General features: G+C 41.7%; 1 protein-coding gene across 2 annotated transcripts in view; it reads right to left on the reverse strand.

The window, feature by feature from the left end:
- The window catches only part of LOC123982332 (seizure 6-like protein), a 55,229-nt gene that overhangs the window by 19,938 nt on the left and 20,078 nt on the right, over window positions 1-15,213 (reverse strand). For both annotated transcript variants that reach the window (XM_046067799.1, XM_046067798.1), the window contains exons 4-9: window positions 12,900-13,095; window positions 8,724-8,909; window positions 8,005-8,176; window positions 5,991-6,157; window positions 5,267-5,461; window positions 2,411-2,549 (exon numbers count right to left, since the gene is read on the reverse strand). In XM_046067799.1, coding sequence (XP_045923755.1) covers window positions 2,411-2,549; window positions 5,267-5,461; window positions 5,991-6,157; window positions 8,005-8,176; window positions 8,724-8,909; window positions 12,900-13,095 — 1,055 coding nt within the window. The remainder of the gene's footprint in view (window positions 1-2,410; window positions 2,550-5,266; window positions 5,462-5,990; window positions 6,158-8,004; window positions 8,177-8,723; window positions 8,910-12,899; window positions 13,096-15,213) is intronic.

Consider the following 15,213-nt stretch of genomic DNA (forward strand, 5'->3'; position numbering starts at 1 on the left):
TGCCATCTGCTGGTTCCCTAGTAAATCACATTAAGCCTGTGGCAAAGAACCTTGGTGTTTGGTTTGATAGTAATTTAAATTTCGAGCAGCACACCACACAGCTTGTTCAATCATGTTTTTATCAACTTAGAAATATAGCTAAAACTCGATCTATGTTAACTTTTAAGGACACCGAGACCATTTTACACGCCTTCATCTCATCACGCCTGGATTATTGCAACAGCCGTTTCACCTGTTTAACCCAAAAATCTATTGATCGACTCCAGACTGTCCAGAACTCAGCTGCCAGGCTTTTAACCAGAACAAAGAAATACGACCACATTACTCCTATTTTAGCTTCATTACACTGGCTCCCAGTGTGTTTTAGAATTGACTTTAAAATTCTATTGATCACTTTTAAAGCTCTTCATGGTCTCTCGCCTTGTTATATTTCTGAACTTTTAGTCCCATACACACCAGCACGTACCTTGAGATCCTCGGGCAGAGGTCTGTTGTCTGTTCCAGAGTCTCGACTGAAAACTAAAGGGGACAGAGCGTTTGCTGTCAGGGCCCCGAGGCTCTGGAACAGCCTGCCCGAGGAAATCAGGTCGGCCGAGTCAGTGAACTCTTTTAAGTCCCTTCTTAAAACGATCTTATTTGACTTTATTTTATGCCTTTTATTTTATTCTATTTTATTATTCTAGTCTCTTCTGACGCCTTTAAAAACAGGTGGAGACATTTATTGAAGCTGGCCTTTGTCTCGCCATCTGCTGTCTGAAGTAGGCAAACGTGTGTGTTTTTGTGCGCTTTACAACCAATTTATTTTATTGACTATTATACAATTTTTATGATGTTGTTGCTTATGTTTTTATTGTTTGATTATTATTTATTACTATTTCACATTGTTATGTTTGTTTTATTGTCATCTCTTATAATATGTATGGCTTCGTTATTTTACACATCACTTTTAGGCTTTGTTCTGTGAAAGCTGCTAGATTTAATAAACTTTACTTACTTACTAAGCTGAGCAGGGGGAAACAGCAGGCCTGTCTAAAGGTTAAAAAAATCCACCTAGCATCTCATCAAAATCTCATTAAAACTCTCTATCCTATCCTAAATGCTTGGCATAGCGTTTATAATTGCTGATGACACACAACAATTTATATTGTTGTAACAGCCAGTGATCGCTCCCAGAGAGCTTCTTGTCAGAAGCATGGATGTACTGAAGTTGCTCACTGGGTGCATATGCTGAAAAGGTCCCTGTGGGTTTTTGGCCCCTTGGAGCATGCTCAGTCCTTTAGAGATCATCTTCTCCAGCTGAGCCGGTTTAGAGCATGCACATTCAAGATGTCCGCTGCCCGAGCTGGCTGACTTCCTGTTGGCTCCCCCCAGCGCTCATGAATGTGATAAAAATCATTTAATTATACGGCTCTTCCAGACTTTCCAAATGTTACTGACTGAATGGATCAAATTCTGATACATAGAGAGTCATTTCAGGTTGTTTCTGATGCTCAGGAAAAGTGATTAAATCGCTAATTTTGTAATGATTGTGTGTGTGTGTGTGTGTGTGTGTGTGTGTGGTGTCACGTGATGCAAGTTTTAACACCGAGTGTGGCCACTACACCAAAACTGCCTCACAGTCCAGTGCTCCTCCCAGGGCTTTTATCAGACGTCCATCACTGACTGCCGAGCTGGAGCTTTACAAGGAAGGTTAAAATCAAAGCAACTGGACTTGGTTGAAGATACTTGTTCCCCTTGACCTATGACCTTCACAGACATCAAGCTTGAGCTGACTTCCTCTTTCTGACCTGGCTTTAAATTAATTGGCTGCTGTGTTTTTACTCTTCATGCTCTTTTGAAGCTGGTTATTTAACTGTTCCTAAATTTAGTTTAAATATATATTTTGGGCAGAGGCTTTTCTCATTAAGATCCCCCTCTTTGGAATAAACTCCCACTGCAAATTCAGGAGGCAGCTATGTTGAGATTTTATAAAATCTTTTCTCTATGCTTTCTGGGTGAAATGATAAACAGCATTCAGCCTGCACCGATCTTCACCTGGATCGTCTTACTGTATTTATCTACAAACAAAAACATAGATTCAACAGACTCTTAAATAGAATAAAGCCTCTCCCTTTGGTTTTAAATTTAGTATCGTGGCCAGCTCTGGAGCAAGCCGGTAAAAGTAGAGAATCAAGACGAGGGCAGAATATTCTGGTGAAAGCTGCAGTGGCCTTCTTATAAGCATGCTCTCTAATGTTGGCAAGTTTCGAATTTAATGGTTCAGTATGAGCAGGATTAGAGGAATATCAACAGACTGGGCCCCTCACTGAAACTCCCCGCGTACATTTTTAATGATCACATTTGGTGCTTGATCGAGCCGAAGTTCGGATCAGAGCTGAAGTTTTTTATTGTGTGTCGGTGTATTTCTCACAGCTGTACATCAAGCAGCACCCGTTTGTCCTCCCCGACATGTATCGTCCAGCTGCAGTCCTCTCCCTCTCCGTACCACTCTGGCCAGTTTGGAGACAGAATCACCCCTCCTGGACCAGTCAGGTCGCCCCCACACTGTGCTGCAGACAGAAAGGAGGACGGCAGAGTAAAGAGCGTGCAACCAAAGCGAAATATGGAGGATTTAAACAGACATATTTTTAGCTCCTTTTGCTCGTGGTTTTGGGTTTGAGTGTGTTGATTTCCTATTTTAGTTTGGTATATCGTTCCTCCAGCGTCTTTTCACAGTGCGTGAAAGACACATTAAGGTGAAACTATTAAATATTATAACCATTGAGCATTAAACACTTATTTTCCTGCATTCTGGAGACATTTTCTGCACCAATTTATTGTGGAAATGTCTTTATTTATATGAAGGGGAACAAAATTAAGGTGGCAGGTGACAATTCAAAATGTAAAAATATAAAATGAATCTAATGCAGTAATCAGCCTTTGGATGATGCACATTTGTTTCTTCTATATTTCAGTTGCATTGCCTGTTTTCTTATTGTTTCATTTGTTATTTAAGATTTATTGTTGCTGTTCAGAACATTTTTAACAAAAGCTTTCAAAAAGCGATGGAGTCCCCAGCGTCCTCAGTGTAAATGACACCTGTCTGTCAGTATTTTTAAATGTCCCGCCCCATCCAGGCTGTGATTGGTCGGTTCACGACAAGTGACACTGACGAGCTACATTCAGCACACGGCTGCTTGAAAGGCACCCGAGCTTCTCTTCTCCCTCGTCTCTCTCTGCCGACAGAGTTTAGCGGGCAGGTGAGAAGGGGAACAGGTGAGCGTCACGTCGCGCCCAGAGAGGGCAGAGGACCGGCAGCTCGGGAGGAGTCCCGGTACGCCAAAGAGTAAAATGTCGAGGTGCCGGTACCGGAGCGTACTGCCCCACTTCAAGCACTGCTTATTCATTCGGACTGTGTTTCCTGTTTGTTGCCGACCTCTCTGTGTTACTTTCTTTCATTCCAGACTTTCAGCAAATCTTCATGCCACTACTCTGCCTCTGATTGGTTAACCGTAGCCTTAACCAACCCTGACCAACGGAGGCAACAAGTACTAACCAATCAAAGGCAGAGTTGTCGAAAGTCTGGCAGGAAAATAAATAACACTACACTTCCTGCCTTTGTGTGTTTTCCCGCTTGCCTGGTCGTCTGCTTCACCCTGATCCATTCCACCTGTGCCCTGTTAGCTCCTCCTCTCCCGGGTTGTTTGGTGTGTTCCCCGGTCATTTGCGGGCTCGGCTCTGTCTCCTGGTCGAGCGTCCCAGCCCTCTTCCTTTGTGTTTCTCCGTGTTGTGGCCTTATTTGTTGGACTTCCTTTGGTTTTAGATTACTTGAACTTTGGATTGTGCCTGTACTTGTTTTAGATTTCCGAAATATTAAAGTTTTTTTTATCAACTCACAGCTTCTCCCGTCTGGATTTTGGCAGCTGGACAGTCAGAGGTGGTGAACATCCCCCGTTATATCACCTGTTCTGATGTTATTGTTTTGGTATTTCCTCTTTCAGTTTATTAATCACCTCTTTCTCTGTGTTCTCGTTCTTTGTCTTCGATTATGTTTTGTTTTGGTCAGTTGTGCATTCGCTCTGTGTTTACTTTTTTATTTAGCTACATCCCGCCTCAGGTGTCTATGTGTGTTTTACTTCCTGTTTTATTTTGTAGTGTTCTGCCTCTTGCGTCTTGTCTAAGCTTTATTTTCTGTCCATGTCCACCTGTGCCTCCTTTTGTCACCTCCCTGTTGGGTAGTGCTGTAGTCAAGACCGCCCAAACAGAAACCAAGTCCAGACCAAGACCAGAGTTTATCGAGACCGAGACAAGACCAAGACTTTTAGGGGCTGAGACCGAGTCGAGACCAAGACCGAGGGAGGGCGAGACCGAGTCAAGACGAAGACCAGTTCCCCACATTACATGACACACAATAAAATGTGGAACGAGATCATAGGTACTTGACTGATCTGAAAGATCCATATTCCCATTAAAACACTCATATACAAACACTTCTGAAGCTGAGCTGAAATCAATGTAAGCGTCTTTATTCTTTATTTATATTATTACCATTGACAGTGACTCTTTAATCAAGGTTATTGGTTGCATTTGAAGCAATACGTTTTACATCCAAAGTTCTGATGAAAACAAATAAATCAGACAGTGCAAAAGTAATTTATTGATATTCCCAAAGTTATGGTCTTGACAGGTCTTGAAATCAAATCCCGAGTCCTCAATGTCCGAGAACGAGACAAGACCGAGTACAGACAAGACCATCAAAAAGTGGTCTTAAGACCAGTCTCGAGACCAAGACCGGTCTTGAGTACTACAACAGTACTTTTGGGTTTTGCCATGTCTTTGTCAGATTGTTAATCTGTCTCGTGGAGAGTCTTCCCCAGTTTGTCCCGTCGTATTGTGGATTTTGTATTTTGGTTCTTGCCTGGTTTGGATTGTTGCTTTTCCAGAGTGCACGAAAATCCAAAGCTTATCCAACTTAATGTTTATATTTTTGTGCACTCTAGATTTCTGTTTAAATCTCCTCTGGATTTATTTTGCTCTTCGGACTCTTCAGTAAGTTACCCTCACCGGTTAAATTAAATTTCATTAACTGAGCCTTTCACAACTGAACTATCTTCTGTCTCATCGACCAGCTCATCTTTTAGAAAGGTTTTAGTCTGTGGTGTCTAACTTCATGTCAAACCATTTCTTATTTATTTCTGTGACAGAAATAAACTAATGCAACGACTACTACATTATTTATTTATTTGAATTATGTATTATTCATGATACCCCCTGCTCTCCGTATTACCTTTGCAGAGCGGCTCTGTGTCGTTCCAGTATGGATCCCTCGCACTGATGCACTCGATAACAGGCGGGCCTTGTTCTAGAGAGTGTCCCGGGTCACAGTTAAACTGAATCACAGCTCCGACCCCGTACAACGGGTCGGAGGTTGTGAAGTTCCCGTTCTGGAGGTATGGCTCGTAGCAGTGGCCCCGCTCGAAAGCTGGAGGTGGAACGGAGAGCACAGACGGACAGAAAGCTCAGTCCTCTTCAGATTAAAATCAATATGTGTCTTGTTAGAGTCGCACCATGTGGCTTTTTGAATTGTACATATTTTTAAATCATTCTCTTCGATACATCTGTGTAATTTCCATAAACAGATGCCAAGATGATTGGTAGCTGTAATCACACATTAAATCTGGTTTCCTCATGCAAAAGATCTCTTTCTCTTCACTGATGAGGACAAACATGTTGGAAGGGATCTTTCCATCCCTCCACAATCTAATGTTGCCAGAACTCTGAAAGCTTCAGCTCAGATTATGCCGAGCGACCAGCCCTCTTCCTGACAATCCCGCCAAAGAAGACTTGGCAGTGCACGATGTAAGCAGAAACACAGAGCCTTGCAATCCTCTCTTATTTGTTTACATAATTACACTGTAATTAAAGAAATATGACAATACATCTAGTACGATTAAACTGTGCTGCTGAGGTTTAATTTCAGTTTGCCATTAGATCTACGGTAGCTCTTGTACCTTCATAGCGGATGTTGAATCCTGTGTTGTGGTTGGGCTGATCGGTGATGAACTGGATCCTTACAGCTGGACCTTCACTGATCACGCCCTCAAAGGGTATCTGTCCACCCCGCCCCGAGTCGAACAGCACCACGGAGCCAGCGTCCAGCCCGCTCCACAACACCAACCTGCAGGGATGGAAAGATCGTGTGCATGAGTGGATGTGAATACATTAGAGTTTGGCTTAAACAGCAACTGTGTTGAGACAAACCAAACTAAAGGACAATGACAGCAGCCATGTTTCCATCTAATTGTCATGCGAATTTTAAGCGTACTTTTGAAATGTCGCAAAAAAGAACAAATAAAGAAATTGCAAATTATGTGTGTTTCCATCAGCTGGTTTGGAGCGAATAAACCAGGCTACGGCGAGCGTAGTTACATCAGTAGTTGACGTTACACATGGCTGTAATAAACTTGACGTATGGGTTCCAAACCAGAAACAAAACCAGTCACATGAACCTGAGGACCACTGATGTTAGAAAAACGGAGAGAGGTCCTCAGAAATGTGTTTCAAGCGGGAAAACTGCTAACAGCCATGTCTCCGCACGTTATGAGAATATCCGGTGTTATGCTGAGTTTTGCATGCCTGCAGAGAATTGCATGCACCTTCAAATAATGCTTTTAAACGCTCTAATATCCTTTGTGGGGTTCATCAACAGTGATAAATGACTCGAACTATATATTTTATGAACGTTTAGAGTTGTTAATATTTCATTACACTCAGTAGAAGCAGCATTCATTGAGATTCAGCAAAAATATGCGGTGATAATCCCGTTTGATCAGTGTGCAGAGCAAAGGATCTGAAGAGGACCTTTAAGAGGTGAATGCATAATTCGGCAGAACAGATGATGAAGACTACCTGCTCAGATTTGCATCAACCTCTTTTCTCAGCACAAATGAGCGTTACCAGGCGTGCAGAACTCTGCACACCCGGGCAAGATGCCGACAGCAGAAACAGCTGATCAGACATGAGTTACAAGTTCGTTACGTCTGAACTTATTCAGAAAAAGTGTTCCCATCTCCCGTTCAGCGCATTTAATCTTTTTCGACAAAGGCAAAAAACACCTCAAGCGAGAGTAAAAACTTTTTAGCAAAATTAAGGATTTATTTTCCATCAACCTTTTCTAATGCGATACTTCAAAATGTGCATTAAAAAAACGTTGATGGAAACACGGCTAGTGCAACCATGAAACACATTATGGGATACACTGTTCCGTGATGCTTCACTAGGAACACTGTGTCTGGGTTTGGGAAAAGTCTGCCTGTTTTATTTTGTAAACATCTGTGTCTGTTTCTGGCTTTGTTTCCTGTTTAGTCTTCATTCTCCCTAATGTGTTTCATCCATTTGTTCAAATGCTCGTGTGTGTCGGCATTGATTGATTTCCGCTCAGTCTTTTCTCAAATCGTTCGTCCATGTTGTGTTCATCTGCCCGCAACCCTGCCAGTTGGTTCAGCCTGTATGTATGTGAATTTATTGCCTACTCCTCCCTGTGTGGATTATTGTTTGTTTCATGTTTTGGAATTTGCACTTTACGTTTCTCTTTGGAAACCCTATTTTAAGTTGTATAATTACGTTTGGATTTCTGGACAATACCGCAGTGAGTTTGTGCACTTTGTTGTCTTTAATAAATCCAGTAAATGTTATTGGATCTGAGCACACACCATCATATGTGACACGGTGAGAGGCTATACAAGGAATAATAAACAAAAAGTAGCTTGTAGACAGCAAGAAAGTTAAACAGGAAATTGGTATGCTAATCCCCTAAGGAAACAGCAATAGCTACTGAAAAATGTCTGAGATCAGTGGGGGAAAAAACTTTAAAGTAAAACCAACATGGATATATTATGACCTTTGATATGGCATATTAATGTTGAACGGCAGGAAATAAAATGACACTAAAAGAATAAAAAAGACGGACCTTCAGGCTCATGGACCTAGGCAAAGGGGACGTCACACAAAGACGGGGAATCCTACCTGTCAGTGGGCCCCAGGGCCAGTCTCTCCAGGTGGAGGTGCAGTCTCTGGTCCCTGGGTGCCTCCAGAGACCAGGAACAGGAGCGGTCCTGGGTGGCATTAGGCCCATGGTGGGGAGACGGGGACAGCACCCTCCCTACTGTCGCGTTCTTCACTGTGCCGCCACAAAGAGCTACACGGGAGGAGTTCACTTTTATTTATTCATCTATAAGTATATGTACAGCATTCCGTCTCACCTGCAAGTATGCTGAATGTTGGGAATACAAACTAACAAGAAAACATGTTGAGGTTTGTCATATAAAGTTTAAAAAAGCTCAACCTTTCAAACATGGATAAAAAGGGCTTGAATGAAAAGGTGAACTGATTAGTCGATTGACCATTTTGTTGATCAATTAGACGATAAAGTGCTTTTTAAAGCTCAAATACCAAATATTACTGTGTTCCCTGCTTATTAAATGTATTGCTTTGCTGCTTTTTCACCTTGGGCTTCAGGAAAACTTCAACATTTGCGTGACAAAAAAACTCCATCTGCAAAGGAAGATCATGTGATCCAACCGAAAGCTCCAGGATACCTACTGAGTGGACTTGTGGTGAGATTGTTTTGCCAACTAAGAGTGCCGTGGAGAGCCAACACTCTGCAGGATCTTATTTAAAGCAAAGAGGGGTACAACTCAGAGAACTCTTTGAGCGCCTTTACAGCAACAACCGACAGCACTCACCCCTGCAGCTCGGCACCTTCCCGCTCCACACTGGCAGGGAGGCGTTGAGGCAGGTGAGCAGCGGCACCCCCTGCAGGTGGTAACCCATGTGGCAGTGAAAGCGGGCGGTCCCTCCAGGGAGCAGGTCCAGCACGGACACTTCCCCAAAATGAGGCCTCTTCGGCAGCGAACAGCTCAGCCTGAAGACTGAACACAGAGGGAGACATCACGTGCTGTATGTATACGATGCTAAAAGTTTTCTAGCTACACGACTCAAACTTCTACTCTACGCTGACGATGTGACGATCACTTTCTGGGCAGACATGGAGAGGTGGGTAAGTGAGTGAGGTTTTAACAGGTAGTTCGCACAACATGTCATACAAACTACTGCATTTGAAGCACGTTGATGCCTTTACAGGTTCAGCTAAGCAGACTTTGAACTGTTAGAGGAAGCCCACAGATACAGTGAGAACAAACCCAGGACCCAGGAAAAATTATAACCTATGCTGACCTTTTGTAAATCACTGTATGTACGCAGGTGTATCTATTAGTTGACTTTTAACTACAATTCCCTCCTCAGGCTGATCTTTCCACACATATACTGTGTGTCCAGAAGCAGAAGACATGACTCCTCTAGCCATGCTAGCGGCAATGGCAACGTAATATTTCAACTATTGGATGAATTGCCATGAAATTTTGCCCACAGCAGATGAATCCTAATGACTTTGTGTTGCACCCCCCAACACCCCCACCCCACCTCTCCTGTAAGCTTAGGTGAAATGCCCAGACAAATGATGAATGCTCAAACTAAAAATAGGATTTTCTTTTAGAAACGAGGCCTGTGTTTCTTTGAAAACCAGAAAGAGATTGGTTGCTGCAACCTTTCTCACTCCACTCGGTGAGCTGCTCTATAGAAATGCGTCTGACCGTCCGATGTTTATCTTTGGTGTATACTGTCTACCATAGTGCATTAGGATTTGTGTCTGGATGTAAAGCATCTACGCACCATTATACATTATGCAAAATGACAAACTGGCCTTCATTATCAGTGAGGAGGCCCTTACATCGGCTTACTTTTATTTACAAGTCTATCCTCGGTCTGCTCCCCTCTCATCTTTGCACTTACATGTCACGCAACACCAGTTCCTATAATTTGAGCTCCAGTGACTTGTATTTCTTATCTGTACCTGAGGTCCATACAGAGTTTGGTAAGAGGGCCTTTAGCTATCCTGGAACAACCTGCAGCTGAGTCACCTGATCTCTTTCGGCTATTAATTGTTGTCACTGATTTTGCTGCAGTTTTGAAAAAGAGGTTTTAAATCACAGTGAGATCATCTGGTTAAGAATTTTAATGATAAATAACGCATGAACAGTAAATCAGTTTCTCATCATTTAACAAGTTTTAGTTTACGAGTTTAGTTTAGCTTTTTACAGTTTAGTTTAGCTTTTGCCTTTTGAATGAATGCATTGCAATTGGTGCATTTTGTCTGTTTCTTTCTTCCTCTCTTTCTCTTCTTTTACTGGAGTTGTGGGTGTTTCCGATGGCTCGCTTGCTTTGCCGCCAATCTTCACCTGACATCATTCTGCCATCACACACCTGACCAGACATCTTCCTATCAACCGCCATTCATAAGGTAGGACCAAACATCCAGCCCCCACTGGATCGTTGAGTTTCCAGCTGACTGATTTTAATAACTTGCTTGTTTGCTTTTCTGCCTTGCTCAGCCTGTTATCTCTCTGCCTTAGGAAACATCACCTGACCTGCTCACCACACTCCATCTGCAGCCAAGGTCAGACACTCACAGACCAGAAATCTGCCGTAAAATGAATCAAAATATGTCATTCGATTAAATCGTGTAGATCCAGTAAGTTTTTCTGGGAGGGTGGAGAGGATGTTGAGTTAGCACAATTTCCCATAGACTAGAGTGAGGCCATAGACATTTCATAAAGCTATTACAATCTCATTAAAACATCTCAGGTCATTTGACCCATCAGACTTAATGATAACGGCATCGTCTTCTCTTCCGTTGATGGCAACTTTTCGAGGGAACTGCAGGTAAGTCTAGTTTTATCTAGTAATTATCTATTTAACTTAATATTAGGTAACTTGTTGCTAAAGTAGCATTAACTTGCCAAATCAAGTTTAAGCGTGATCTATTTTTCCTAACGTTAACCTATCAAAGCTTTTCCAACTTATGTATAATGGAAAGCTTGTTAGCACATCAGCTAACGTCAGTTCAGAATCAGAATAATTTTGCAGAGTTAAGGCTATCCATATTCGGATTCGGAATTTTAACGTCCGCCATTGTCGTATGCTACGAAGGAAATTAGAGGAGACCTATTATACTGCTTTTCCAGTCCTATATTGCACTTCTGTGTAAAGCTGGGCGATATGGCCGAAAATGTTATCACGACAAAAACATTTCATATCATTTGATATCGATAATTATCACAATATATGTCAAATCATTATTTCTTTCAAGTTTAAAGGCTGATTTTTGCTCCTGAGTGTAAATAGAAGAAACCAGATGGTTAATTATGTGGTTACACTTTTGTTTATGGCCAGAATGTGACAAACACTTGAGGCCAAACAGTGGATCACTTCACAAATCTGAGTTAGGACATTTAAAACTATTATGATAAAATCTTTCTCAACAAATATGACTCGTAAATTATTTTCCAGTCCCTTTTTCTCAACAAAATAAATATTTTAATAGAAAAATTTAGTGCTCATTTGTTCATGATTCAAATGAATTAAACCAAATATTTATTGACGATATATTAAACATTTATTATATTGTTATTGAGGAAAATTATATTGCGATAATTATCATTATTGTTTTATTGCCCAGCCCTTGTTCTGTGACTCCTTTATAGCAGCAAAGTTCAAAAAAATCAATTTCCTTGTAGGCCTTCATTTCAGCCTCTGTCTGAAACAAGCTGTAGATGCTCCTGTCTCTTTAAGACCCCCCCTCTCAAAGCCCACTGTCTTCTGATTGGCCAAGACCTGAAGCATGTTACCAGGCTGTTGTTGTTGCTGGGCAGAACAGGCAGACTGAGCGTTGCTGTGGGAGCAAATGACCATATATGGAACAGCGGCTCCGTCTGGCTCCGTAACACAGCTGTTAGTAGAAAAAGCCGTTCAAAACAGAGCGAAATCTGAGGTTATTGCTCGCAGGGATTTCTTATAAATACTTTAACCTCATTATTTGAAGCTTTGGCCATGTTTAACATGAACATCCAACATTGTAACACTGTAGATAAGTCATTAAATGTGGAAAAGCATAAAATGTCTCCTTTAAGACAAACACATAATCAAACAAGACCAACTAATGTCTGGCTTAATGAGTGATCGTGTTAGCTCCTTAAACCGAAACACCTGCTCTGGCGGATCGTTTAACATTGACGGATGCAACTGTTCCCTGAAGCAAATGTTGTCTTCCCCCTTTACTTTGTTGTCGGAGTACCAAAATGCTTCGTTTGCATGTTAAAATCACATTTCTTATCTTGGCGAACACATGACCTTTTGCATGTCTTCTGAGTTTGCAGGTATGTATGCAGGTTTTCAGAGTACTCGCCGCCTTGACAACAGTTCCAGATGGATTTTAAACCAGCTTAGAGGATCCCAAAAATCCAGACTTGTGTCAAATTGTCAACAGTCGAATCTGGATAACTCGGTTATCCCCGCAAGAAGAACGGTGCCCTGGTCTGTTTATGTCATTATTCTCTTAACGCCGTTGTGTTTTTAATCATCTTCTTGGACAAATGTCTCTCTGCAAAGGTATTTTAATCTCAGTCAGTCCTTCTCTTGTCTGATATCCTGCCTGTAAAAGGATTAGATGGCTGTGATTAATGGCTCAGGTAGGTCTTTACACTCTGATGCTTCCTCCTTTCCAGTCCTTGTCATACCCATTATGTGCTGACACACAGAAACATACACACTCCCTTAATCTCAGCCTCCTAATGAGATGAGAGCCAATTAATCAAAGCTCTAATCAGCTAATTCACACGACACCACAGTGCTAAGTGATTAGATGAGATGATCTTTGATTATGCAATTAACATTAATACAGAGTACAAACAGCCCAGAAGAACACACAGGTACTGAATCTGTGTAGCACGTTTATATGTATGAATATTCATATTTTAGTCACGGTGCTTTTGAATTTGTGTACATGTGAACACGTCTGGACTCACTCTGATAGTGCAGCTGGAAGAGGCCCATGCTTCCCTCCGGTGTGGAGCGGTAGTAGACTGACAGAGTGTTGGTTGGACTGCGGATCACCTGGCCTTCAACCAGCAGCGTGTGATTGGCCAGGACTAGCACGGCGCCTCGTTCATCTGCACCCCTGATGGACAGCTGCTCGCCCTCCGAGAGGTTAACGCTCTTCACCTGGACACACAGGAAGACACAAGTTAAAATAAAACGCTACCCAACTTTTTGTTTTTTTTCTTTAAAATTGTATCCACGTTATGAGTTTTTTATGCCCTCGGTTATTGCAGTGGTGAATGAGACAAGATTCTATCAAGGGATGTTTGCTTATTAGCTCCCATTACTCAGAAAGACCCACACAGAACGACCCTCAACGATGCAATAACTCCTCGCGCTGAGCTTCTAACCTCATTAACTGTGAATATTACCGTCTGTGCAGCACTGGAACGCAACTAAGTAGGTTAGTCAAGTACTGTCAGTAAGTAAATAGTTTATTTAATATACACCTTTCACACGCAAGTCACAAAGTGCTTTACAAAAGTGAAATAATAAAAAGATATTGTTATAGAATATTCTTAGAGGGCTTATTTGATGTAACAGGGAAAGGTAAGACAGGTTGGAGTCATTATCTGACCCTACAGGTGTTCACAGACCTTCCAGCTCTAGTTATTTCACTCATGTAACTGTCCTTGTTAGGGAGACCACAGATGGATTCATAAAGTAGAGACAGTAGCTCGGGCGTTAGGTGAGCTAGGAATCTGGCAAGGTTGATTCTTGCAAGAATGTTTACAAGAACTCACTGAGTACAATTAATAGATAGTGATAGATTCCAGTCTGACGTTGGAGTCTAAACATCAGAGAGATTAGCTGTTCTAGGTTAAGGCCAGTCAAAGATGACCTAAGAGGAAAACATACAGGCAGAAGTGGGGAGACAGAAACATAAAAGGGTGTGTTGGCGTTCGATGTGTTCACATGTTGTACGCTGGCACCGTGTCTCCGCGGCCGGGCTCAATTAACCAAGTTAAGTCTTCATCAGTCTCCGAAACTTCTTCATCACACCTGAACCGGGCTCACAAAATTTCTTCTACAAATATAAACTCAGCAAAAAAAGACACGTCCCTTTTTCATGACACTGTATTTTAAAGATAATTCTGTAAAAAAAAAAAAAATATAAAACTTTACAGATATTTATTGTAAAGGGTGTAAACAATGTTTTTCATGCTTGTTCAATGAACCGTAAACAATCAATGAACATGCACCTTTGGAACAGTTGTTTAGACACTAACAGCGTACAGGCGGCCGGCAATTAAGGTCACAGTTACAAAAACTTCTACTGTCTCTGAAAAACACCAAAGGAAAGATGCGCAGGGTCCCTACTCATCAGCGTGAACATGCCTTAGGCCTGCTGCAAGGAGGCATGAGGACTGCCGATGTTGCCAGGGCAAAAAATAGCAACGTCTGTACTGAGAGATGCCTAAGACAGCGCTACAGGGAGACAGGAAGGACAGCTGATCGTCCTCGCAGTGGAAAACCACGTGTAACAACACCTGACAGGCTACTGATTGTTACCCCCCCTTTGTTCAGGGACACATAAGTCCATTTCTGTTACTCACATGTCTGTGAAACTTTGTTCAGTTTATGTCTTAGTTGTTGAATCTTTTTATGTTCATACAAATGTTTACAGAGTTTCGACTTCAAACTAAAATGGAACAACGCGTTTGCAGTCAGGGCTACGAGGCTCTGGAACAGCCTGCCCGATAAAATCAGGTCGGCTGAGTCAGTGAACTCTTTTAAGTCCCTTTTTAAGAACACTTTAATAGGAGAACCTTTCCTGGTTTTATTTGATTTTATTCTATTATGTATATATATATATATATATATATACACACACACAGTGGGTACGGAAAGTATTCAGACCCCTTTAAATTTTTCACTCTTTGTTTCATTGCAGCCATTTTCCAAAAATCAAAAAAGTTCATTTTATTTCTCAGTAATGTACACTCAGCACCCCATCTTGACAGAAAAAAACAGAAATGTAGAAATTTTTGCAAATTTATTAAAAAAGAAAAACTGAAATATCACATGGTCATAAGTATTCAGACCCTTTGCTCAGTATTTAGTAGAAGCACCCTTTTGATCTAATACAGCCATGAGTCGTTTTGGGAAAGATGCAACAAGTTTTTCACATCTGGATTTGGGTATCCTCTGCCATTCCTCCTTGCAGATCCTCTCCAGTTCTGTCAGGTTGGATGGTAAACATTGGTGGACAGCCATTTTCAGGTCTCTCCAGAGATGCTC

Source organism: Micropterus dolomieu, linkage group LG13 (assembly GCF_021292245.1).
Source record: "Micropterus dolomieu isolate WLL.071019.BEF.003 ecotype Adirondacks linkage group LG13, ASM2129224v1, whole genome shotgun sequence".
NCBI classification, from domain to species: Eukaryota; Metazoa; Chordata; class Actinopteri; order Centrarchiformes; family Centrarchidae; genus Micropterus; species Micropterus dolomieu.